This window comes from Filicampus tigris, chromosome 15 (assembly GCF_054856515.1).
Source record: "Filicampus tigris isolate MCC_2025a chromosome 15, RoL_Ftig_1.0, whole genome shotgun sequence".
NCBI classification, from domain to species: Eukaryota; Metazoa; Chordata; class Actinopteri; order Syngnathiformes; family Syngnathidae; genus Filicampus; species Filicampus tigris.
Window position 1 is genome coordinate 1212255 of NC_141231.1, and position 26022 is coordinate 1238276.

General features: G+C 41.3%; 1 protein-coding gene across 2 annotated transcripts in view; it reads right to left on the bottom strand.

Moving 5' to 3' along the window:
- The window catches only part of slc12a2 (solute carrier family 12 member 2), a 108293-nt gene that overhangs the window by 14188 nt on the left and 68083 nt on the right, over positions 1-26022 (bottom strand). The window contains exons 15-22 of one of the 2 annotated variants that reach the window (XM_086054472.1): positions 20605-20704; positions 16783-16894; positions 16360-16500; positions 14630-14736; positions 14342-14421; positions 12590-12733; positions 4659-4706; positions 744-866 (exon numbers count right to left, since the gene is read on the bottom strand). In XM_086054472.1, the coding sequence (XP_085910598.1) occupies positions 744-866; positions 4659-4706; positions 12590-12733; positions 14342-14421; positions 14630-14736; positions 16360-16500; positions 16783-16894; positions 20605-20704 (855 nt within the window). The remainder of the gene's footprint in view (positions 1-743; positions 867-4658; positions 4707-12589; positions 12734-14341; positions 14422-14629; positions 14737-16359; positions 16501-16782; positions 16895-20604; positions 20705-26022) is intronic. The other variant, XM_086054473.1, reaches the window with a different exon arrangement.

A 26022-nucleotide genomic window follows, 5' to 3' on the forward strand; every position in this document is an offset into this window, starting at 1 on the left:
ATATGCACTTGACTTTGTGTCTTTACAGTATAGCATGAGTATCGTATATACTTATGTTTACACCTCACCTGTGGCAGAATTAATCTTACCAAACTGCACATCAAAATATTTAAGAACTATATACTGTAGCTCTAATTGTAGTAGATAAACAGTCTTTCATATTAATTAATGCTTCATTTGCCTTTATCTCAGTGTTCTATAATGCATAACAGAACTGATATTGTTTGTTTGTAAACATTAATTGTTGAAAAATACATTAGAAAGTACATTGAAAAAAAAAAACAATCGCAATTGTTTGGAAAAACTAAATCGAAATTAGATTATTTGCCATAATCATTCAGCCCTAATATACATACATAGATACATATGTATATATACATACTGTACATACATACTTATTAGATTAATATCTTAGTGAGCAATGGTTGTCAACCTCTTTTCACTGTGAAATATTTTCCAGCAAGCTAACCCCTAATCAGTGCAAAGCATTTTTGGATGAAAAAAAAAAGACTTAAAAAGATTGTGAACCGTGCCCATCAGTGTCTGATTTGTTAAACTTTGAAACTCCATTTGTAATGTTATCTCTAGAACTATTTGGAAATACAGTCAAAAGAAAGACCCTTTTTGCTCACTGAGTGAGAACTGGAGTCGACTCACACTGCCTATACTGAATGAAGTCAGGTGAATAAATGTACCATTTGTGAATTAGCCCCAATATAGCTGTCATTCTTTAAAAGCCTCACCTCCATCATCAAACAGCCACCAGACATCAACTGTGCCCTTCCCTTGTTTCTTCTGGAACTGCTGGCTGGCCTCCAACAATCTCTGGTCAGACACATTCAGTGGTACAGTCATGTTCTTCTTATCTGCAGGAATGGTTGCCAGACACATGCATGTACACGGCAGCACAAGGAAACAAACAAACAGAAGTTCATTTAGAGGACAGTAGATTTTAACTAAACATAGTCATTTAGGGCCCCCCAAAAAAGAAATGTGTAGTGTGAACTAAACTAAACTAACTAAAACACTGATTAATAGGGTTGGGAAAAATATCATTTTGTGATATATCGTGATACTTTTTCTGCTAATACCAAGTATCGATCATGTTGATGAAGTATCGATACTTTTGATATCTTGGGTGTTGATGGGAGCGCTATTCAAGCTATGCACGACTTGGCCACTTGGGGACAGTGTGGGTCTTTATATTGAGATACGTGTAGGAGTAGAAGATGATGCGTGCTGTTACATTGAGGAGTAGAAAAAAAATCACAATCGAGTTTTGTAGTTACCACGGTTTTGGCAGCGTAGGAAGAGCCTGTGAGTATTGGTTGGATGCTTCTCTGTGTGTCTTCCTGCAGCGTTTGTGGATAAGTGCCCGTTGTTTGACGGACACACATGCCTCGTTTTTTAAAAATATATTACTTTATAATATTTAAGTATCACGATAAGTATTGGATCGCAACCCGAGTATCGGGATCCGTATCGGAACGGGACAAAAGTGTATCATCCCAACCCTACTGATTAACCTGGTATATTCTAGGATTTGATTGTAAAAACTTTGCAAGAAAGAAGATCCTATAAATAGCCCAATTATCTCATGAAAATGTATACAAAATAAATGCATCTCAACAGCAAATGTAAACATTTAAAGCAGTCTTTGTTCAGGAAAAGTCTAATGGTCTAAAATATTTGAAATCTACAGAACAGATATTGCATCAATACTGAAGAAATATCAACAATAAAAATCAGAAAACAAGTTTCAAGCTTTGAAGCAATCTTGGCTATTGTACTTAGCTAGACAATTGCATACACAAACAAGAGACATTTTCATCCACAGCAGTGCACCTTAAGACAATGCATCAATTGCAGAGAAGAGAAGCAGCAGACTAAAGATATTTGGAAGAAACAAATATTGGCACCGAAAATTGGGTTAGATTTGAGGCACGACAACACAAAGACTGAGAAAATGGTCGTGGGCTTGAATTGGGATAGCAGGAAAAGAACATGTATCAGCTAGTTTGTCAAGCAGAAACAACAAACACACAATTATGACAGACAGCGGAGAGCACTACCATATACAATGAACCCCCCCACCCCCCCATTCCCCCACCATATTCGCGGTTCAGCATCTGCAGACTTATACATATATACTTTTTTTGTTTTTTTCCCCTCAATTTCCCCAACTTTTTCATGGGAAACATATATTAATTGTTGGTCCCTATTTTCCCTCTCCTAGCGACTGTACAATGACACCTTGACTTATGAGTGCCCCAAAAAATTAAATGTTTACTGAGCGGAACAAACAGTCACAGACAAATACAAAATGAGTACACTAGCAAGCATCTCCAGTAGTGGCCAAATCTTAAAGTCCAGAAGCTCACAGAGACTCACTCACGAGACCTCACCCCATTGAAAGGCACAGTGCTTAAGCTTAAGCATTGAGGCGTCATGTCATCTTCCAAAAAGCTTATCCTATACAGGGTCGCGGGGAGTTGCTGGAGCCTATCCCAGCCGTCAATGGGCGAAGGCAGACTACACCCCGAACTGGTGGCCAGCCAGTCGCAGGGCACACACAGACACGTCACTGAGCGGGAATCGACCCCACGCTACCCGCACACAACTCAGGCGTGTGTACCACTACACTATCAGTGGCGTTGAGGCGTCCGGCTTATTTATTATATTTTTACATAATGCAGATACTTTTCTTCATGTAAAATATTCATCAATTGTCCGAACATGAAATATTTTGTGGTGGGGGCTGGAATGGAATAATACAATTTCAATTAATTTCAAAGTGGAAAATTGATCTGATATAAAAGTGAATTGAGTTACGTGTGGCGGGACGGTGAACGACTGGTTAGCACATCTATCTCATAGAGCATAAATCCGGGGTATGATTCCGGGCTGCGGCCTTCCTGTGTGAAGTTTGCATGTTCTCCACTTGCCTGCGTGGATTTTCTCTGCGTACTCCAGTTTCCTCCCACATTCCAAAAACATGCATGGTCGGAGCACTCGTTAATGGAGCACTCAAAATTGTCCCCAGGTGTGATTGTGAGTGTGAATTAGGCCTGCACGATGTGTCTTTTGAACATCGCGATTGCGATGTGCGCATGCGCGATAGTCACATTGCGTGGACGTGCGATGTTTTAACTTTATTTTATCTTAAAACATGGAAACGTTTGTTTTGCTTCAAAAAAGCAGCAAGCTTACTCCGTGCTTTTACACAGTCTCGCTCACCCCCTCCCTCCTGCCAATCAGTCACCGGCCCCTCCCCCTTCACTTTGCTGTGACTGTCTGCTCTGAAAACTAGGGGTGGGCGATACTGTGAATTTAGGTATCGATCTGATACCAAGTAAATATGGGGTAGCATCGGCCGATACCGATACGTTTTGCTTGGAAAATGTTATGATCCCCCTTGAGTTTGTATGTTATGTTTATATAATATGTATGTTATGTTTTATTTTTTATTAAATAACTACAATGAAAACTTTAACAGTTAAAAAATAAAATACTTCTACTACAACGATTGTTTCAGAACAAAAGTCAAGAGAGTCAAACCAAAAAAAGCAGCAATGTCACGAAAATACAAATATAACAATGTCAAGTTGACAACTATAATACCTTCCATTGCACAATATTTTTAAAATAAAGTCAGAAAGTGCAAATAGATTAAATAATACAATGTAAAAAACTTTAACCATTTTAGTTGTTGTTACATTTTTGTGAACAACTCAGGGAACTAATGCACCTACTCTTTAAGTTTTAATACTTTTGTTCTAATTTGTTTCCAACTTTGCTGCAGTTTCACAAATGTTTTTTTTATCTTAATGTAATATTTTTGTAAACAACTCAGGTGCTAGTACACATGCTTTTTAATTTTCTAATATTTCATAGTTTAGTTTAAAGGTGTTAATAACTCTGCTGCTGCTTTAGAGGGTTTTTATTTTCTTCAATTTTTTTAAATGACTCAAGGGTCTAGTGCATCTGCTCTTTTTATTTTTTTTGTTTAAAATGTTTAATATTTTGCAGCTGTTTACATTGAAGTGTGAAATACAATGTTAAATAATCTATTATGTTACAGAGACAAGACCGCTCTGATCCCTTTTATATACATCAATCATCATTCACAGATGAACCCCCTTAGTCTGGATAAAACGATATTATATGAATACAATGAAGTCATGGTGAGTTAACCAAATTATTCCCAAACAAATCTATTCAAGTCATCTGGTGAAAATTCTAATTTTAACATCGCAATATATCGCAACGCCCCCAAAAATCGAATTGTCATTTTTTTTCTAACATCGTGCAGCCCTAGTGTGAATGATTGTTTGTCTGTGTGTGTGCTCTATGATTGGGGCTGGCAACCGATTCAGGGTATACCCCTCCTACTGCCCGAAGACAACTGGGATAGGCTCCAGCATGCCCGCAACACTCGTGAGGATAATTGGTTCGGATAAAGGGTGGAGTTACGTGCTTGATCACGGAAAACATTCAAATGTTAAGTCAAGGCACCACTGGAGCAGTTTAACTAATGGTAATTTTAAAAAGGTACTTGAAGGAAAAAGTTTGTTTAGTACAAAGGAAGGAAAAGAGAAGAAAAGTATAGATAAGAAAGCATTATGCTGCGAAAGAAAAACATAAGGCCAATATCCTGCCTTTTTTCAACAGGGGCTGGGATGTAGCTTTGCCATCATCTTCATCATCTGGGAAATGTAAGACAGAAGGAGAGAACATTTTAACTTATTTGCAAAGATGATTCGATTGCCATAACAGCTGCTATGACTGAAGACCCAAATTGTCTCATAGACTTCAATAAACAATGAAAACATGTAAATAAAATATAATTATTCATATACATTTTTATGACTCAGGATGTAATAAAATCATTAAAACATTTATTTGGACCTAAAAGGTATCAAAATGATGTAAATAATATGTCAGAAGACACCTACATGACATTACAACGCGTCCTTTTATGTCACATTTTAGTGTTCATCTGAGATTGTCTCTTCAACCAGCACTCATGCTCAGGTACACATCAGTAATTTTCAAAATGTATAAATAGAACATCAAGCCCAGTCCCACTGTGTGTACCAACATAGCATATAAGGTTATATTTACCTACAATATTTTGCAGAAAAAAAGTCACTTACGTGAATGTCAAAATCAAGTCCTAAGTTACAAGTGGGAGGGAGAGTGAGAGGGGGAGAGAGAGGGACAGAGACAGAGAGAGAGACAGACAGAGAGAGGGAGAGAGAGTGCAAGAGAGAGAGAGATGGGGAGAGAGAGAGAGAGACTGTCCTCTTCTTGCCAGCCATTTTGGAAAGACCCTCATTGTTGGCTCTGCTCAGAAGCAGAGAGCCGTGATTGAATTTCTTGCTTTGGAAGGGGAACCATCACTAAACATTTGCAAAAGGTTGCAAAATGTAACATATTAAACTGGAAATTAGTTTGGAAAGTTGTATCTTATAGTTATGTTACAAACAACTAAATATTTCACATTGAGCAAACGTCATTACAGTCGGGGTTCATTTTAATGTAGGAACAAGCAGGTGGGTTCTCACACAACTCAAAGCTGTGCACAAAGAGGCCCTTTTAGAATTTTGTTTAGAGCTGCTTGAGCATCACAAAAGGTTAGGAAACGTTTCTCAAGGGTATAGCAAGAGAAGCAAACGAGAAATTCAATGACAGCTCTCTGCTTCTGATGGACATTCATGACATTTCAAAAATGGTGCACTGGAAGAGGTCAGGCAATACATTTTAAAACAAACCATGAACATTTTCGGAAAAATTAAATCTTTTAGTAGGTTAAATTAAACTGAACTCAATTTTCGACTGTCCCTCGTATATTCACTGTATTAGAGGGGAGAGAGGAAAGAGGCAAACCTGTGTAATAGGAAGAAAGAGACAGCAAAGTTCTATTTTGTCGTATTTAAATACCGTATTTTCCGGACTACAAGTCATGTTTTTTTTCATAGTTTGGCCGGGGGGGGGGGGGGGGGGGGGGGGGGCGGGGGGGCTTATACTCTGGAGCGACTTATGTGTGAAATTATTAACACATTATTACCTGTATATCATTTCACATGTTATTTTAACCCACATAAAGAGTCAAAGATCAATCCTAAAAGCTATTAAAATGCATGAATAATTTGAACGGTTAAAATCTAATATTCTGTTAAATAAGTAATTAAAATAGTATGATAAGACAATTTGACTGTCTATCAATCCATCTATACAAAATAGTGTACTGTTCCTTTAAAAGGCGCCGTGCCTGGCTATGGTCTTGCATCATCAGCCAGCCTCACACGCACGCACGAGAGCGGAGGAAAGAACAGATAATTACGACCGAATACAAAAATACTTTTGGAGACTCGGAAACATTCTGATTTGCTTTTATCATACCAACCCTCGCGGATCCTGAGGTCCTCTGGCGTCGGCCTTTTATTTATTCCAAGGGTGAGGACCAAAATGCATGGCGAGGCTGCATTCAGCCATTTTGGTCCTCACCTTTGGAATAGCCTGCCATAGGACATCAGGTCTGCAGAGACTGTTGATATTTTTAAAAGGAAGCTCAAGACACACCTTTTTAGTTTGGCTTTGAACAACTTTTAAATAATTTATGTTTTCTTTTGATTGAAGATTATTTTTATCTTATCTTACTGATTTTAATTCTTGGACTATACTACTGTTCTGTCTTTTAGTTTTGTTGCTCTCTGCCGTTGTCAGCTTTTAGCTCCAGTGTTTCCTCATGGGGGGGGCCTACGCGTTGAGGGAGGGGTGGCTGCCCTTCCCACGGGGCCTGTCATCGCAGGGACTCCTTGGGTCTGGGTGGCCGGCGGCCTCTACACTTTGTGTGGGGTCCGCCTGTCTAATCAAGGCTGGGGTCTCTGTGGTGGTGGCGCCCCTGTGGCCGTGGGCTGTCATTCCCCTCGGCGCGGGGAGCTCCCCTTGGGTACCCTTTTCTCATATGGTTTCTCTGTGCCTTGTCATGTCTTTTTAACACGTTTTATCAGGTTGTGCACTTTGTGTGGGTGTGTATGAGTGAGTGCTGATGTACTAGTGGATATCTGTCTTGGGTTTGTTGGGAGGGAGGGCTTGAACAGATTTTTTTTTAATGTTTTGCTTTGGATGTTTTACAGCACTTTGAGTTGCATTTTTATGTATGAAAAGTTATATATTATATAACTTATATAAGCTATATAAATAAAATGTGATTGATTGATTCTACATGGTCGGAGATTTACTAAGATTTATTTAATCGATCTACGACCGTATTGGTGAGTTTAAATCTTAATGTAACTTTCTTGTAATGCTACGTGTGGATGTTAACTAAATGTTACCATCGTAACTCTGTGGGAATGATGTGTACTAAGCGCACAATTTTATTAATTTGCTTTAAATGGACACATTTATTTGCGTTATGCGACAGAGACAACTTGGATTCCTAGGAGCTGGTGGAGCGGGGGGGCGACTTATACTCCAGTGCGATGTGTTTTTTTCTTCTGTGTTATGCGTTTTATGGCTGGTGCGACTTGTACTCCAGAGCGACGTATAGTCCGGAAAATACGGTAGTTGTTTTTTTTTTTTAAAACAACACAGATGACACTACAAAGTGTGTCAGAAAGTTCCGGAACTGGTGTCACAAAAGATATACAGCATTTCATACTACAAACTATAAGTTTTTCCCTTCAGTGATGGCCAGATGATCAATCAGCACGTCTACGAGGAGATCCTGCAACGTTTGCTTTGCTCGGTGCATGAGAAGAGGACAGAGTTGTGGCAAGAAAACTTGTGGTTCCTACACCATGACATTGTGCCTGCTCACAATGTCCTGTGCATCCGGTAGTTCCTGGCTGAGAAAAACATCACCGTGCTGTAGGGCTGAACGATTTTAGGAAAGAAACTGTATTGCAATTTTTTTTGACAGATATTGCGATTTTTTTTGACAGATATTGCGATTAGGATTTGATTTGCGATTTTCTTCAAATGAAGATCCATCCATTATCTGCCGCTTATCCAAGGTCGGGTCGCTGAGGCAGCAGCTTTAGCAGGGAAGCCCAGACTTCCCTCTCTCCAGCCACGTCTTCCAGCTCTTCCGGAGGGATCCCAAGGCGTTCCCAGGCAAGCCGGGAGACATAGTCTCTCCAGCGTGTCCTGAGTCGTCCTCGGGGTCTACTGCAGGTGGGACATGCCCGGAACACCTCACCAGGGAGGCGTCCAGGAGGCAATCTAATCAGATGCCCGAGCCACCTCAATTGGCTCCTCTCAACGCGGAGGAGCAGCGGCTCAACTCTGAGTCCCTTCCGGATGGCCGAACTTCTCACCCAATCTCTAAGGGAGAGCCCGGACACTAGGGCTGCTTGATTATGAAAAAAATATTAATCACGATTATTTTGGTAGTAATTGAAATCACGATTATTCAAATGATTATTTTTTGTTTTGCTACAAAACAAGAACAGGTTTAAGCATGTAAAAAATTCTTTGAAACGCTATAATAATTTAAGTTCGTTTTGGACCCAACAACATTTATTAAATTAATTATTAAATAGATTCTGTTATCCTTTTGTGTCTCTCCGATGTTGATAGATGGGGGTTGCAGCGTGCAGTGTTTCAACGGCTGAGATTTGCGTTGTGGACAACGCCAAATCTAACTCAGTGTTTTCTTACTCTGGTGTATCATAAGAAAACCAAACGATGGTTGAATAGATTTATTGTGATGCAGAGACAACTTGCACTTTATACGTCTTTGCTCGCCGTCTTCCACGGCAAACCCAAAATGTAACCAAATAAGCAATTTCGACTTGCTTTGCCTTGCTTGTTTACAAGTCGTTCCTGTGGCGGGTCTTGTGCCATTTTTAGGTCTGTTACTCTGTTAAAACGAGTAGGAGCATGTGCAGTGTGACTTGCGGGGTACGGGCTGGCTGGCTGGCTAGCTTAGAGAGGGCGAGGCGGCGGAGTAACTCGTGTGTGCATGCCTCAAAACAACTCAAAATTAGTATTAATAATCATTTTTTTACGATTATGCCAATTTTGTAATCGTGGAGTGTAACAATCGAAATCGTAATTGAATTTCGATTAAAGGGACGGTGGGGCCGGGATGGCCATGTATTCACTAACAAGTTCATTTTATATATTTTTTGATCAGGAAAATGAAAAGAGTTGCCATTATCTCTTTTATCCATTCATTGTGGAGAAATTAGTAAATAAGTAACTCCATGAATAACGCCCATTGTTAATAGGCAGAATGGCCGCGCCCCCTAGCGTTCTATCCATGTTCGGCCGGAGTCACGCGAGGAACCGATTCCAAACTCTCCATTGGAAATCATTGTAATTTTAGTGCTTATAACGTCCAAAAACGGCGATCAATTGGCACCAAAATGTATCTCTACTAATGCCCACTTCAACATATCAAAAGGATTAACCTCTGCGTGGCTGATTTATATGAGAATGAGGAAATGTGGAAGTCAGTAGAGCTACATAGATTTAGGCTTGGACAAGCGCATACTGCTTCTTTGCCTAAAAAAAAAAATACACAAAAAAAACCCCACTGCTTCTTTGCTGATCACGGTTAGAACGGGCGATGCATTAAACACCAGTCAGGATATTTACAGAGACTGAAGTGGGAATGAGTAGACGTGCACATTTATTTGGATGAGGAATGGACCCAGTTTTTCGACTTAGAACGCGCCGTCCAATTTGGAAGGTAACAGCCAAAATGGCACGTTCCAATGCGTCCACATTCGTCTGTGCAGTCAGCCTCGCCGAAACTTTTTGTTTGCTGTTCGATGAGGGCTTTCGTCACTCTCACGCCGCTTCACTCAGGTAGGTCGCGGCTGCAAGCAAGCAAGCAGAGACACAGCACGCGACTGCTTGCGAGGCGACATGAAGACACAGGCTCATCTTCACCTCCACACGCTGGGCTGACAGTAAGGAGCTAATGTTGTTGTGCTAACGCCTTTTGTTTTAACGGCCTGAAGCTAATTGCTGCTATTAGCCATCCCAATCCTACCTTTAGGAGGGAAACGAGTTTAGCCTAGCTAAATGTCCGAAATATAACTAGTCGGGGTTCGTGTGCGCATTCATGCTCTTGTCCACTTCAGCTTGTGAAAGTCGAGGAGCAATCGCACCAGTTTTTTTGATTTTGTGGAGGTGATCATGATGAGATCACGTTTTATGTCAATAAATCCAAATTATTGTGCAGAACACTTTTATACTTTCACAGGTTGAAGTGGACAAGAGTAGTAATGTGCATTTGGATTTTGGTGGCGGTCGGTCACCGTTTTAGACAACAGAACTGACAAACCGAGCAATATTACCAAGCATGCCTTCCTTGCGTGACGTAAACCGCTGAGACCGAAAACTTAACATAAGCCACGCCCCTTTTTGGGGCGGGGAAATTTGTCGTAAACCTAATCACAAAAAAATACCTTAAATTACTACAGAGTCTTTTGAGGTGGGCATTTTAACACTAATGTCATTTTCACATGCAAACCTATTATATAAGTGCCAATGTTAAGCTCACCCAAGTGTCACTTTAATTGCACAGCCCTACTGTATACTAAATCACTTTATGATTGACGGTGATCTACGAGCCACCTTAGCTACAGTGGATTTATATATCTTTGCTGCTGTAACGATGAAGCTACATCTTTGCTGTTGTAACTATGAAAATTTCCCCACTGTGGGATCAATAAAGGCCTTCTTATCCTTATTCTTGTATAGCCAACCCCATAAATTTTTACCAAAAACCCCTCACCCGCAGAGTCAGAAAAACGACAACAAACAACAGAAACTGACCACAGCTACGAATAAACTAGCACAATGCTAAATGCTACAAATTAATGGCAAAGGCTAAGTTCACACCGCAAGACAAAATGCTCAATTCAGATTTTTGGTAAAATCAAATTTTGTCACATTACACATTACATTCACATAACATTATAAATGATGTGTGAAAATGTGCATCGCCAAAGTGACCCGTATGAGCAGGAGAAGAGACAACGTCACTCAAGATGTAGTTTTTACGGAAGTAACCGTGGTCCAGCGTGTCGGGGCATTTCTACGGTGGAGCGATTAGGTAGCAGGTAGAAATACAGTATTTGGGGGTAATAATGAGGCGAGGCTTTTTGATCTTATTTCATCGAGAAGTCACTAAAGATAACGTCATGTCATTGCCGCACGGAAAAAAATTAATAAAATAAATAATCCAAAAAAAAAAAAAAATCAACCGATCGTGGCTGAATTACTATCATCACCATAAATGTCCACTTTATGGTTCATGTTTCATTTGGGATTAAACTAGTCAAATTTAAAATCAACACTGTTACTCAAAACAATTAGCAGATCCTCCCAGCTCGCAGCACTCTACCTCTGCCCACGCAGAGCACACTTTAGGCTCCGGATGATGTCAATGTCGGATATATGCGACGTGGTGGTTCAGACTGCGGTCGCATTGCAAAAAATCTGATACCTATCCGATCTAGGACCACATATGAAAGTGGCCTAGGTCACATTTGAACCGTTCAGACTGTCATAAAAAAAATGAAGAAAAAAATCAGATAGAGTTCGCATATGGGCAAAAAAATAAATCTGATCTGAGTCACATTTGCCTGCATGTGAACCTAGCCAAAGACGATGTGTGAAAAGGCAGAGCTGGGCATTCCATCTATATGACAGACCGGTGCGTTGATCCGCCTATGACAGACGGCCGTTTTGCTGATGGTTGACAAATTCCGGGAAAAATTTGAAAATAGACGGACGAAGCATAGTCGGAAGTTTGCAGTCAGAATCGCTGACGGAAGCCTGTTTAAAATCAGAGGCGGACCGGCCTATAGGTGGGTACTATTTTTACCCCCCTCCACCCCCCCCAAAAAAAGAGGCGAATGACAGACGACGAAAGGGTACCCATGCTGCAGATGGATGACCCATTCGGCGATATAGGCAGATTCTAACTTACTTAACTTGGTTAAAATTCACCGTCAATATACTGTATTTATATTCAAATGAATGTGGGATAAACGGCAAATATATTGACCCCAGAGAACTGTGTGAACCTGTCCAAATTACGAAAATTATCCACTGCAGAGGGAAGAAAAAAAAAAAAAAGAGAGTGAAGGTAAAATGGGAGAAAGATGTTAAGCTGTTGGTTCTTTTGGTTTGAGCAAATAGATGTCACAACAGCAAGTCACTTGCATAATTTGTATGACAGTAATGAAACAGTGACAAAGAAAAGAAAAAAATGTTCAATAAAAACAAAAAGTGTTATCTTTTTAAAGGTGATGTTAACAATTAAACTTCTGTATGTGTATGTAAATCTTCGATGGAGGGGGGGTGACAAGGGTGCCACATTGGCTAGGGCCCTTCCCACAAAGGCTATTGTCACAGTATTAGCAAAACTGGTAAAGACCTGGTGACCAGTTTCACTCATATTCAATGAATAAATTAAAATGAAACGAAAACCATTTCCTATAAGAGTTTTAAATTAGTCCATAAACTAAACAAGACATCACCACACTTAGTAAACCAGAACAAGTCCTTCAGAAAATAGTACGAACAAGTGCAGTCACATTTCCATGAATTCTCTTACCTTTTTGTATAGCTGGACTGTTTTGGAGGCTTGTAGCTTTGGAAGATGGCTTGGATGAATCCACATCAGAGTCTTTGCTGGTGTCAATGGACACAATCACATCTTTCATCCCAGACGACTTCTCTTGGGATGATAGCAAATCGTCTGTAAGAAACGGAGTTAAAAGACGTTAAATGGATTTAAATTCACTGTAAAGTGAAAATGTCTGATAAAATTAACACAGAGATGAGTGTGAACAAGCCCGCCAAATATGGATTGTAAATAATGAAAAAAAAGAATAATAATTTCAAAGTACAGTGGTACCTCTACTTACGAACGTCTCTTCATCCAAAATTTTCAAGTTACGAAACGCCTCAACAGGAAAATATTCAAGATACGAAAGGTAAAAATACAGTATGGGCTGCCACTCGCAGCTCCGGAGTTTCCTGAACGCAATATACTCATAGCTGCTCTGCCATTGGCTAGCCTAGCATCTTCCTGGCATCCCATTGGCTAAGAGGGACCTCTACCGTATGTGTCTATGTATGCAGATAGACAGGTAGATAGATAGATATGTGATAGATATGTCTATGCAGCGTCCTCGTCAGTCGCCCCTCGGGCCATGAGGTGTTCCGATAGTTTTACGTGAATTAGAAACGAGGAAAAGAAAAAAAGTAGAAAATGTTTTTTTTTGTTTGTCCATACAAACAAAGCAAGAGATAATAGAAAAGTATGAAAAGGTGACCGTAATGTATCGACAGTCGCCACATTATTAAATCAGTTCTTTACAAAACGCCAGGCAAAAAACACTTCTGAGAGAGAACATGAACCGAAGAGGGCAAAAAGCAATGACGACAGCAATTAAAAGGTAAACAACCATCATTTTTATTCATTACTCTATTCTTTGTTTTTTCACATTATGAACAACTCTCATTTATTGTGCAATAATCTAATTGTAACATGTATTTGTTGCATTTTTATGCTTTATAAAACATTTATGTCTGAATATTGGGGGTCTTGGAACGTATTATGGCATTTACATGGAAAACGTGTCTCTACTTACAAAATTTTTGACTTAAGAAATTTCTTCAAGAACCAATTGCCGTATTTTCCGGGCTATAAGCCGCACCGCTTTATAAGCCGCACCGACTCTATTTTTTTTTATATTTAATTTTGGTAAAAAACCTAAATAAGACTCACCTTTATATAAGCCGCACCTATCTATGTTGAAAACATTTATATTTACTGCATTTACAGAACGATTATGAACTGTAAATGTACATGTATGTACCTGAGCAGATTCTTTCCTAACAGTGCATTTCACATCGAAACACCAATCGCATTCATGTGCACTTCAGGGACCTCTAGGAAAACATAAAATCAAAGCATTATAGCACCTAATGCAATAGCCTAGTGCATAGCGCCCTTGCCTGTTGAACTCCTCCACCTGCAGTCACATCCAGTTAATGGGAAATGTATTGTATTGAATTGTACAGTCATTCCGGTTAGAGCGCCCTGAGCGGTGGAAGAAAAAGCCACAGAATAGCCGCGCCGGACTATAAGCCGCACGGCTCAAAACCTAGGAAAAAAGTCACGTTTTATAATCCGGAAAATACGGTAATTTTGTAAGTAGAGGTACCACTGTATGAAATCAGGCTTCAAAATGATGACAACTCAAGAGGTTTTCTCAACTCTCAGATGCGGTGGGTGTGACCAGAGGCATAGCTTTGTGTTGTGAAGTGTGAACAAAAACAATTTGTAACAATCTCATACCTTGGCCATGAATATGCGACACATCCAATCCCTCTTTCAATCTCAAAATAACAGCACCATACTGAAAGTCGAAGGAATCACTGAGAGAGGGATAAAAATAAAACAGGCAATCAAGTAGCCAATCTCAAATCAATTAGGAGAATGAAATATGGAAAGTTTTAATGTAATTTTTAAGATAAAAAAATAATTGTTGAAGGATACATTAAGATCACACACAATTGAACACATTTTTGCCTGCTTGGGTGAAAGATTATTATTTATATGATGAGTAAAATGCCTAAATCTTACTGGATCATACTGATGTATGTCTCCACATTCATCATGTCACCATCTCTCCAATCATTTTTGAAGCCAAGCACAAGAGTGTTGGGCTTTAGACGGCCCAACCCTGCAGCCTGAAGTGGGAAGAAATATCTAGTTAAAAAAAAAAAAAAAATCAACAAAAATAGCATCCTATAAAGTGGTCTACCATTTCAGTGCACAAGGTTCATCCCTGGAGCACACTAGTCAGTGCTATTTTATGTAGGGGCAGGTGTCAAACTTGCCTTTTTAAATGAACCCCCAAAAAAGTTTAACCTTTCCTTGACTGAACCTTTTTGACTGAATATGAAAATTATACAAAGTGATACACAATTACATACACGATATAGTTAATCATCGGACCTGTATTGGGGTGCCGGGGGTGAATCGACATCACATTTATGGTTCTGATTTCAGCAAAATTAGACCGATATTATAAGTTGCCTTAAATACACTGTCACTAGTGTTCATTTTATTAAAGTGAGAGTCACCCCAAACATGTTTTTTTTTTTTTTTTTTTTTTTACAGAATATGTTCTATGCAGGCCCACTAGTCTAAACACGGTATTCTAGTTAATATTGCGTTTGTGGAATGAGAAATCCACCCGTTTTTGGCTAGCTCAGGGGCCAGCCATTTTGTCACTTCTGTCAACTGAATATGTCCTCGAAGTTGCTCAGGGCTCAGATAACGACCAATCATGGCTCAGATTCAGAAAACAGGTCAGCCGTGATTGGTTGTTATCTGAGCCTTGAGCAACTTTGATGTCATCTCAGTCGACAGAAGTGACAAAATGGCCGCCCCATGAGATGGCTAAAAGTGCATACATTTTGCTGCGTAATTTATAATCCACAAATGCAATATTAATCAACTAGTGGGCCTGCATAGAACATATTCTGGAAAAAAATACGTTTGGTTGACTTCACCTTAAAGAAAAACTAAAAGAATATATTGTCATCAATGCACAGTTTTCACTAGTCGGAAACTAGACTAGACAAGACTAAAACCTCTATTAACCCATTAAGGCTGGGAGCGCATAACTGCGTCCCTACCACGAAAGCCTCACCCCACCAACCCGCGCGTGCGCACACTGCCCATATGACTTTTTTTGTTTGGGGGGGGGGGGGGGGGGGGGAGATGTTTGACAGCAATATGCATGCATCTACAAATAACAATTAAGTTTCCCAAGGTTGATGTTATGTTTATAGGTGACTGCACGCTCCGTTACACGTAGCAAAATAGTGGCGAAACAGGCGGCATTGCCACAACATGAACATGTGATGTCGTCGCTAACTACCTTCAAGTGTGGCTACAAGATTTTTATACTGTTTAGCCCCGTTGGCTAAACCATTTTATGACTGAGCGCCAACCCTGATTACGGTGTTAATGTTGTTCAAGTTGCCTGCAATCATTTATCCTAACTACCCACAATCACTGACACTTCAAGTTTGAAAATATATTGAATCGAACATGTATGCCGCAAGCCCTTAATTAATAAGAGATAACTTTGGAAATGTAATAAATTTTAAACTGCTTGTAACTGAACTACTACACACAAAAACATTTTACATCTTATGAAGAGATGCCATTTATAAGCATTAGCTTTTGATAAAAGTTTAGGACTCACTTAATTGCTGGATATCCGCCTTTGTAAAGCTACATCTGACTAACCTCACTTCAATGGTTTGTTCCTGGGTAATTTAGTGGCCACGTCTTCCTACCTGAAGGAGGTACTGGCTTCCCTGCCTCATGTCTTCTGCAAACACTGGCGTATAGAAAGCCTTTGTTTCATTCTTCAGCAGCCAACGCTGATACCGGGACTGGTCTGTTGCCAAATCTTTAAAGTTCGGCCTTCTATAACCCTGTGAAGTGGCAAAGATACATGTGGTGCACAGTCAAATAATAATAACAAATAATTCAATGGACTGTTTATTGCTCAAAATTATTTCCATAAATGACATAGCAGTGTCACATCCCTTTAATTACTGTTAATCTGAAAAATGCTGACAGAGGCAAATGCATTTTCAAATGTTTATCTTTATAGGGGTGAGGTGTACCCATTACTGTTGCAAATGCATCACAAAAATATAATTAGGTACTACTATTTGTAGAAAATATTATGCCATAAGGAAGAATTTGCTCACCGTGCGAACATGACCACACATCATGAGACCCACATTCTTGGTAAAGCTGTGGACCAGGTCCAATAGAGCTGGGCGGGAGTTAGGGTAACCAGTCATCACCAGACACTGGGGTCTACAATAATAAGCAAAAATGTACATCATTGTTTAAAAAAAAAGGTTTTCATTTTATTGTGGTCTAGTCTTGCCATCCGTGAGCCATCAACTTACTGTGGTGGAGGGCTTTGTGTGTCCCAATGATCCTAGAAGCTAAGTGACTAACGGGTCCTAGGTGAGTGACCAGACAAAGCACGGTTCATATGACGCCTAATGATGTTAAATATAAATGGACTTTGTTTTTCCTTGCCCCCCTCTAGATCCAGGCCTGGAGGTGGGGCTCGTTGGCGAGCACCTGGTGTCTGGGTCTGCATCCATGAGGCGAGGCCGGGCACAGCCCAAAAAGACAACGTGCGTACCTCTTCCCATAGGTTCACCACCTGTGTGAGGGGCCATGTGGGTCAGGTCGGCCTTGTGAGCTGGGTAGCGGCCAAAGGCGGGGGACCTTTGTGGTCCGATCCCTGGCTACAGAAGCTAGCTCTAAAGACATGGAATGTTACTGCACAGGCTGGTAAGGAGCCCGAGCTGGTGTGCGAGGCAGAGAAGTTAGGACTAGACATAGTCTCAACACACAGGTTGGGCTCTTGTACAAGTCCTCTAAAGAGGGGTTGGACTCTTTCCATTATGGAGATGCCCACGGTGAGAGGCGCAAAACAGGTGTGGATATACTTCTTGCCCCCCTTGCTTAGCGCATATATGTTGGGGTTCACCCCGGAGAGCAAGAGGGTAGCCTGACTGTTGTATGTGCCTACGCACCAAACAGCAACTCAGAGTACCTTGGAGGGTGTGTTGTAGAGCGCTCCCCCAAGGGACTCCCTCGTTACGCTGAGGGATTTCAGTGCTTACGTGGGCAATGATAGTAAGACCTGGAAGGGCGTGGTTTGGAGGAACTGATCAAAACCTGAGTGGTGTTCTGTTACTGGAATTCTGTGCTCATCACGGATTGTCCATAACAAACATGTTCAAACTTAAGGGTCTCCCATATGTGGACTTGGCACCAGGACACCCTAGGCCACAGTTCGGTGATCGCATTTGTGATTGTCATCAGATTTGCGGCTGCATGTTTTGGACACTTGGTTGAAGATGGTGCAGAGCTGTCGACTGATTATCACCTGGTGGTGTGTTGGTAAGATGCCGGTCCGACCTGGCAGACCCAAACGTATTGTGACGGTTTGCTGGGAACGTCTAGCAGAATCCCATGTCAGAAGGAATTTCAACTCCCACCTCTGGCAGAACTTCTCACATCTCCTGGGGAAGGTGGGGGACACTGAGTCTAAGTGGACCAATTTCTGCACCTTCGTTGTTGAGGCAGCCGAACACCTGCAGTAAGGGATGCCGCCAATCTGAAGGAGGAGTCCTATTGGGTCTTTTTGGCCTGTGGCACTCCGGAGGCTGCTGATGGGTACCAGCTTGCCAAGTGGAATGCAGCTTTGGCGGTCACCGAGGAAAATTTGGAATCTGAATAGTTTGGCGAGGCCATGGAAAACGACTTCCGGATGGCTTTCGAGGAACTTCTGGTCCACGAACTGGGGTCTCAAGAGGGGGAAGCAGTGCGCCATTAAGACTGGGTATAGTGGAGATGGGGCGCTACTGACCTCGACTCGGGACATTGTGAGTCAGTGGGGAGAATACTTCGAAGACCTCCTCAATTCCACCAAAACACCTTCCTTTGAGGAAGCAGAGCCTGGGGACTCTGAGGTAGGTTAGACTAACTGTGGAGCTCAAGTCACAGAGGTGGTTAAAAAGATCCTCGGTGGCAATGCACCGGTGGTGGATGTGATCCGCCCGGAGTTCCTAAAGGGACAATTTCTCTGGATTGGAAGACCCGGTGGTCGCCCATTTTAAATTTTAAAGTGGAAATTAGCCCAAACATTTTTTTCCAGAATATGTTCTATGCAGGCCCACTAGGTGAAAGATGGCATTCTGATTAATATTGCGTTTCTTGAATATGAGAAATCCATCCACTTTTAGCCATCTCAGGGGGCGGCCATTTTGTCACGTCTGTCGACTTATGATGACATCGAAGTTGCTCAGGGCTCAGATAACGACCAATCCTGGCTCAGCTTCAGAAAACAGGTGAGCCGTGATTTGTGATATTGCACAAACACAATATTAATCAGAATGCCATGTTTAGACTAGTGGGCCTGCATATAACATATTCTGGAAAAAACATGTTTGGGTTGACTTCCACTTTAAGAAGGTGGACCGTAGGGTGTGTTCCAAAAGCAGAGAGATCACACTTCTCAGACTTTCTGGTAAGATCTATTCAGGGGTGCTGGAGAGGACAGTTCATCGGAGAGTCCAATCTCAGATTCAGGAGCAGCAGTGTAGTTTTTGTTCCGGCCGTGAAACAGTGGACCAGCTGTTTGGGAGGGTCCTTGAGGGTGCAAGTGAGTTCGCCCAACCAGTCTATGTGTTTTGTGGACTTGGAGAAGGTGTACCCCGGGGGATCTTGTGGGGGGTGCTCTGTGAGCATGGATAATCGGATCCCCTAATATAGGCTGTTCGGTCCCTGTACCACCGGAGTCACGAGTTTGGTCTACATTTCCGGCAGTAAATCAGATTCATTTCCAGTGAGGGTTGGACTCCGCCAAGGCTGCCCTTTGTCACGATTCGGTTCATAACCTTTATGGACAGAATTTCCAGGCCAAAGGCAGCCAAAGAATTGAGAGTGTTCAGTTTGGTGGTCTCCATTTTACATCTCTTCTTTTGAAGGTTAAGTGGTACTGTTGGCTTCTTAAAGTTCAACTCTCGCTGGAGCGGTTCGCAGCTGAGTGTGGCTGGAATGAAAATCAGTACCTCCAAAATCTGAGACCATGATCCTCAGTCGGAAAAGGGTGGAGGGCCCACTCCAGATTGGGGATGAGATCCCAAGTCGGGGGGGTTCAAGTATCTTGGGGTCTTCACGAGTGAGGGGAGGAATGACCGGGAGATTGACAGGTGGATCGATGCAGCGTCTGCAGTAATGCAGACTCTGTATCGATCGGTCATGGTGAAGAGGTAGTTAAGTCGAAAAGCGAAGATCTCAATTTACTGGTCAATCTACACCCCTACCCTCACCTATGGTCAAAAGCTGTGGGTCGTGACCGAAAGAACAAGATGCTCGCAAAGGAATTTCCTCTGCAGGGCTCTCCTTTAAGGGGACAATGTGTAGAATGGTTGGATTTTTCAATTTTCATTCATTTTTAAAACCCACTATTCATTTTAACAATATGCAAAAAATATGCTCTATCACAACGTAATTACTTTTATATAATCGTAGGTGAAGTAATCTCTAATTATATTACATAAGGTGCGTCTCCCCTAAATGAAGCTGCCATGTTTCGCTGCCATCTTTGTGCTACGGATACTCGAAGTGTGTGCGCACCTAGCGAATGTTTTTTTTTCCCGTCAAGCTTCATTCAAGGTAATAAATGGTCGCCAAACATTTTAATGGTCTCAAACTGTTTTTCTTGTTGCAAAGAAATGTTGAATATGTCACATCAATTCAAAGCAGATTAGCACAATCAAAGCAAATATGTTAATCTCTTTGGGATTACGAATAGGTAGTGAAAGGACATGAGAAGTAACACTGAGGCCACTTTAATCATTCATAAGACACTATTTGAGGCCTTCTTATTAACTTCCAACTGTACTGGTAAAATAAGCATTCAGCTTCAGATGTTAACTTGATTAACCATTACACAAAGATGATCCACCGGTAAATGACTGCATACTTGTTTTTTATACCTGAAATTCTTAATGTGGTCTTCTACTCCACTAAGGTGCAAAGTGTGGGTCAGAGCCTGATGGTAGGTCAAAGCCTGGGTTGACGAGCCCCAGTTCACATCTGGACGAGAGGGAGCATGCACACAGAAACACATGTTGGAATTAGGAAGTGTGTTTGTGGGTCACCCTGCTGAGCCACAGGCCATCTGTCCCATGTGGCGTTACAGGCAGTAAGAAAGCCTTGTATGTATGTGTAGCTGCATGTCAAACTGTGCACACAGGTGTGTTCCAAGTCATAAGGCGTGCGTTGCATTTGTAGAGGTTGCAGGGGCACACTGCAATGTGATAGTCCTGTATCATATGAGGACTAGTATCAATGCCAGTTTTTCTGTGAAGTGTTCAGTATCAGTAAAGACCAAGGCCATAAATCTTATTTTAACATTCTGCAACATTAGGAATGGGAATAACTGCAGTAGAATTATTCGAGCAACTGATTTAGCTTTGTACACAGCTCAATGTGTGTATGCAATTCACCCTTGTGTGGTCTTTGTATTTTTGTCACTCAGCCAGTATTGATGGATCTGGTGGACCCACTAGAGTTTTGGATTTTCAAAACAACACAATCACATAATTTTCGGTTAAAATACTCAACAGATGTTTACTACATCTCAATTGCAAGTCATATGAACAGCAAACATTGTTAATGTTTGTCCTTTACTTGTTAGATCACATTTATGAATTAATATCCTGCTCTTTTTTTTTTTTTTTTTAATAAAATGTAATCAAAAAAACCCTGAAAATCCCATAACAGTGTGTTATCACCATGAGGGGAAGGTTTCAGATATGCCTTGTGTCAATTTTCTTTTGATAAGAACTGAAAGTGGGTCCCACAGACCCAAACATCATACAAGGGTTATTCTTAGTCATGTGAAACAGATAGTACACCCTCTCTTTTGTCATGAGATAAATATTGTTCTGGTCCTTAAATTTAACAGGATACAATTTCAGATTAATTCACACAAAAATACACAATACACCATGTTATAATTTAGTAAACAAACAAACAAAAAAAACCCCAGAAGATGTGTTTGGAAAAAGAAATATGTAGTAACGTTAAAACAGTTTGCGAGCTGCCAATGAACCATGATTTTTAAATTTGTAATCTTCATTATTGTACAGTATGTGTGAGCAAGATACCACATTAGCATTCTGCATATTGAGCCAGTATGCAGACCCTTCTAGCGACTATTCTAAATAGATAAACAAATAAATGACTTTTGAAGGCTTCCAGATACAGTCAAAGAGGGAGACCTTCACCCACTCAGCTTGCGGACTGAAACTGAATGACGCTATCTGCTTTGACTACTACCTCCTCTATTCCTGTAATGTAGCTACAGTGGGAGGAAAAAGAATGTGAATCCTGCCGAATGTCTTACATTTCTGCATAAATTGTTCACGAACTGTCGTCTGAGCTTCATCCAAATCCCACAAAAATGTTATAAAAAAATATGAAAACATAATTGTTTGTGTGATATTAGTTTAAGCAGGCTCTGTTTATTCTTGTGATTTAGATAAAGCTCACACTACATTTTATGACCTATTTATGCGCTGTACTATGAAAAAACCTGTCGAGATATTTTTATGGACAAGGACAGAGGGACGAGGACGGAAAGGTACCCAGGTCGCGGACAGAGGACGGACCATCAAAAAAGGGTAACGTGCCCTTCTCTGATGTTTACAAGTATTTCTTTTTTTTGTATTTATAGTAGGGCTGCCATGATTAGTCGACTAATCACAATGATCAAATTTTGACAATTAATTTTAATCGTCGACGCGTCGTTTATTTATATATTTATTTATTTGGCACTGCTGGCTGTTTTCCTATCTGCAACGCACAAGCGCAGTGGTGGTAATCCGGGTGATGTAAACAGAAGCATTGTGGGTAAAGTAGTGTAAGCCTTACACTGTAAGGCAGGGGTGTCAGACTCATTTTAGCTCAGGGGCCACATGGAGGAAAATCTATTCCCAAGCGGGCTGGACCGGTAAAATCATGGTATATATCTTAAAAACAACAACTTCAGATTGTTTTCTATGTTTTAATACTGTCCAAAATAGGACAAACACAACAGCACTATTAATAATAAAACAAGTTTTTTTTTTTTTTTTTTAAATTCTGAGGACAAAGAACACACCAACACACAATACCTCAGTGATTCAAAGAACCCGAACAGTATCACAGACCACAGAACTATATTAGGGTGTCATTTCTCAAGCAGAAATGTAGATAAAAATAATAAAATCCTGTTGCACAAACAAGAGTCATAGTCACAAATTAAGAATAGGTTAAATATACAAATTAAATAAAAAACAATAGCAAATCAACACAAAAATATATAAACATAGAGCTGGACCCTGAGGACAGTGTATCCAAAATAGTGCAAACATAACATCACTATTAATCATAAATCTATGTACTATAAATTCTGAGGACAAAGAACACACAAACACACTTCCTCAGTGATTCACAGAATTCTTTTACAGATCACAGAACTATATTAAGGTGTCTAACGCAGCACTTTAAGTGTGGTTACATTGCTTATTTGACTCCTGATACCTGTCATCTTTTAGCTTTCACCAGCACATCAATATCAGGCATCACATTCTGAGTGACAGCCAACTTCAGGATGTGGTTCAAGTGGCTGTGCGTGAGCCTTGAGCGTAGCTTTGTTTTATTAATGCTCATTACAGAGAAAACCTGCTCACAAAGATATGTGGTTCCAAACATGGACAACAGCTTTGCAGCGAGGGCTGTCAAGTTGGGGTAACCTGGCAAGAGGTTCTGCTAAAATGTGTCCAAGCCAGCTGTGGCAAATTTGCCCTTTAAATCCGAATCACACTGCAAGTCAATTATTTCAAGTTGGATGTTGACGAGCAGACCAGAGGGATTCACGGTGAATGGCGAGCAAAAAACTTTGAAGTCTTTCTCCAGTTCACCAAAAATCTAAAATCGTTGCTCAAACTCCTGTAACAGTCCCGTTATTTTATCTTTGAACCGCTTCATGTCTGCGACACGTTGGGTCGCGCACAAATGTTTCAGACAGGGGAAGTGAGCTGCATCACCACCGGCGAGTTGCGTCTCCCACAATGACTTGAAACTGCACCTCGGCTTAACCACCTTACCTCAGTGTGTTATGGCAAGCCATAGATGTGGTCTTTCTCTCTGAGAAGGCTGTCAAACTGACGGTGATTCAGGCCTCTGGATATGATGAAGTCACTGTTTGGATGACCACTTTCATGACGTGATCCATGTTTAATGACTTGCAACACAAAGCCTCCTTGTGCAAAATACAGTGAAAAGTCCAAAAATCACATCCTCCATTTGCAGATCGCACTCTCTCTCGGAACTTTGTCACAACACCTGCTTTTTTCCCAATCATTGAGGGTGCACCATCCGTAGCCAGGCTGACAGCGCTGGACTAGTCCACGCCGACCCTGTTCAGGGCACCGACGAGTGCGTTGAAAATATCAGCGGCTGTCGTTGTAGCTGACATTGGCATCATCTCCACGTACTCTTCGGTGACCGTCAATGTGTCATCAACTCCGCGGATGAAAATGGCCAATTGTGCAATATCTGCAATGTCCGTGCTTTCATCAAGTGCAACTGAAACGGCAATAAAAGCCTTTACTTTGTTCTTTAACTGGCTGTCCAAATCCACTGAAAGATCGGAATTCCTGTTTGCGATGGTGTTTATTGTCAGGTTGATATTTGCAAAAGCCTGTCGCTTTTCAGGGCACACGATCTCCGCTGCCTTCACCATGCATGTTTTTATGTATTCACCCTCACTCAATGGTTTTGAAGCCACTGCGATTTCGTTAGCAATGAGGTAGCTAGCTTTCACTGCAGCGTCACTGACGTCTCGGCTGTGAGTAAAAACAGACTGCTGTTTCTTCAGACCCGACAACAGTTCATCCGCCTTCTCTTTTCTCCGCTTTCCTTGAAAGTTGTCATATTTGTCGGCATGAGCACTCAAATAGTGGCGACGAAGGTTATATTCTTTCAGCACTGCAACATGCTGTGAACACAGCAAAGATACTGCTTTCCCATTCACTTCCGTGAAAAAATAGGAGGATGACCATTTTTCTTGGAACACTCTGCACTCTACGTCCACTTTTTTTTGTTTTTGACAGCGACATATTGGGGTAATGAGGGTGAACAAAGCATATAATGCTACGTTCACACCAAACGCGGATGATGCGTTTCTGACGGCGCGTTTGTATTGGAGTCAATGTAGTTCGCGCAGGGGGGCGTGGTTGCGCGCTGGGCAGTGCCAATTATGCATTTGGAGCAGTGGGACGCGGAGCGAAGCACTGAAAGTCCGTCCATTCGCCCCATTTGTCGCATATTATTCAAGTCAACTTTACTTGCCACTCCGCCTCGCGGAAGTCAATCAGCATCGGGCATACTGCGGCAGCCAATCAGCATCGGGGATACTGCCATACTGCGGCAGCCAATCAGCATCGGGCATACTGCGACAGCCAATACTACGTCACACATAGCCAAACAGCATCCTGTTCACGCCGCGGCTTTTTATTGTTTTTTTTATTACAGTTCTTGAACTTTACCAAGACAGCAATAGTGTTAGCATTAGCATAGTGTGTCGGCCATTTGATTGTGATGTTGAAAAATGCTGTCGTAGTCTACTACCAGGTGAAGCGCCTCCCCTCTCCGCTGTGAGCGAATGAGCGGTTGCAGCAAGGTATAAACAGTTTGCATGCCTAACACAATTGCTATTGCGCCACCCAGTGGACGCAATTGGAACAGCAGTTTAATGAAAACTTGCAGCTCATTTTTATACTTTACAATACAAATACATAATCATCTCGCGGGCCGGATTAAACTTGTTTGCGGGGTTGATCCGGCCCGCGGGCCGTACGTTTGATACCCCTGCTGCCTTTCATGGCAGCACGATGGGGATGCCCAATCATTTAAAAAAAGGAAGAAGGTTATGGCTTATGCCTGATTTCATATCTGACATAGGCACAGTTGTGTCTAAAAGCTAGCTGCAGTAATCATACACACGTTACAGTGTGTGTTTGATGTAACGCTCCTATTTGGTACGCTAACACGTCGTAGCATCTTCTATGGATTAAGCAGCCATTATTCAGTAAACTCGCGTTGATTAACAACCAAAACTCTGTGTTTATGCCTGTGGTGGACATCGAAGCAGGAAGCGCACGCTTGCTCTCTCTCTCTTTCTCTCTCACTCACGAACGGAGTGATGCGTGCATGAACTGGGAAATATCAGCACTCGACACAAAAAGACATATGTGCCACTCATCGGCATCACATAACAATAAAACCCATAATTAAGTTTGTTGTAATATACTACGTTACAGTGCGAAAAAAAAAAAGGTCTTCCACATTTTGATTGTGCAGAT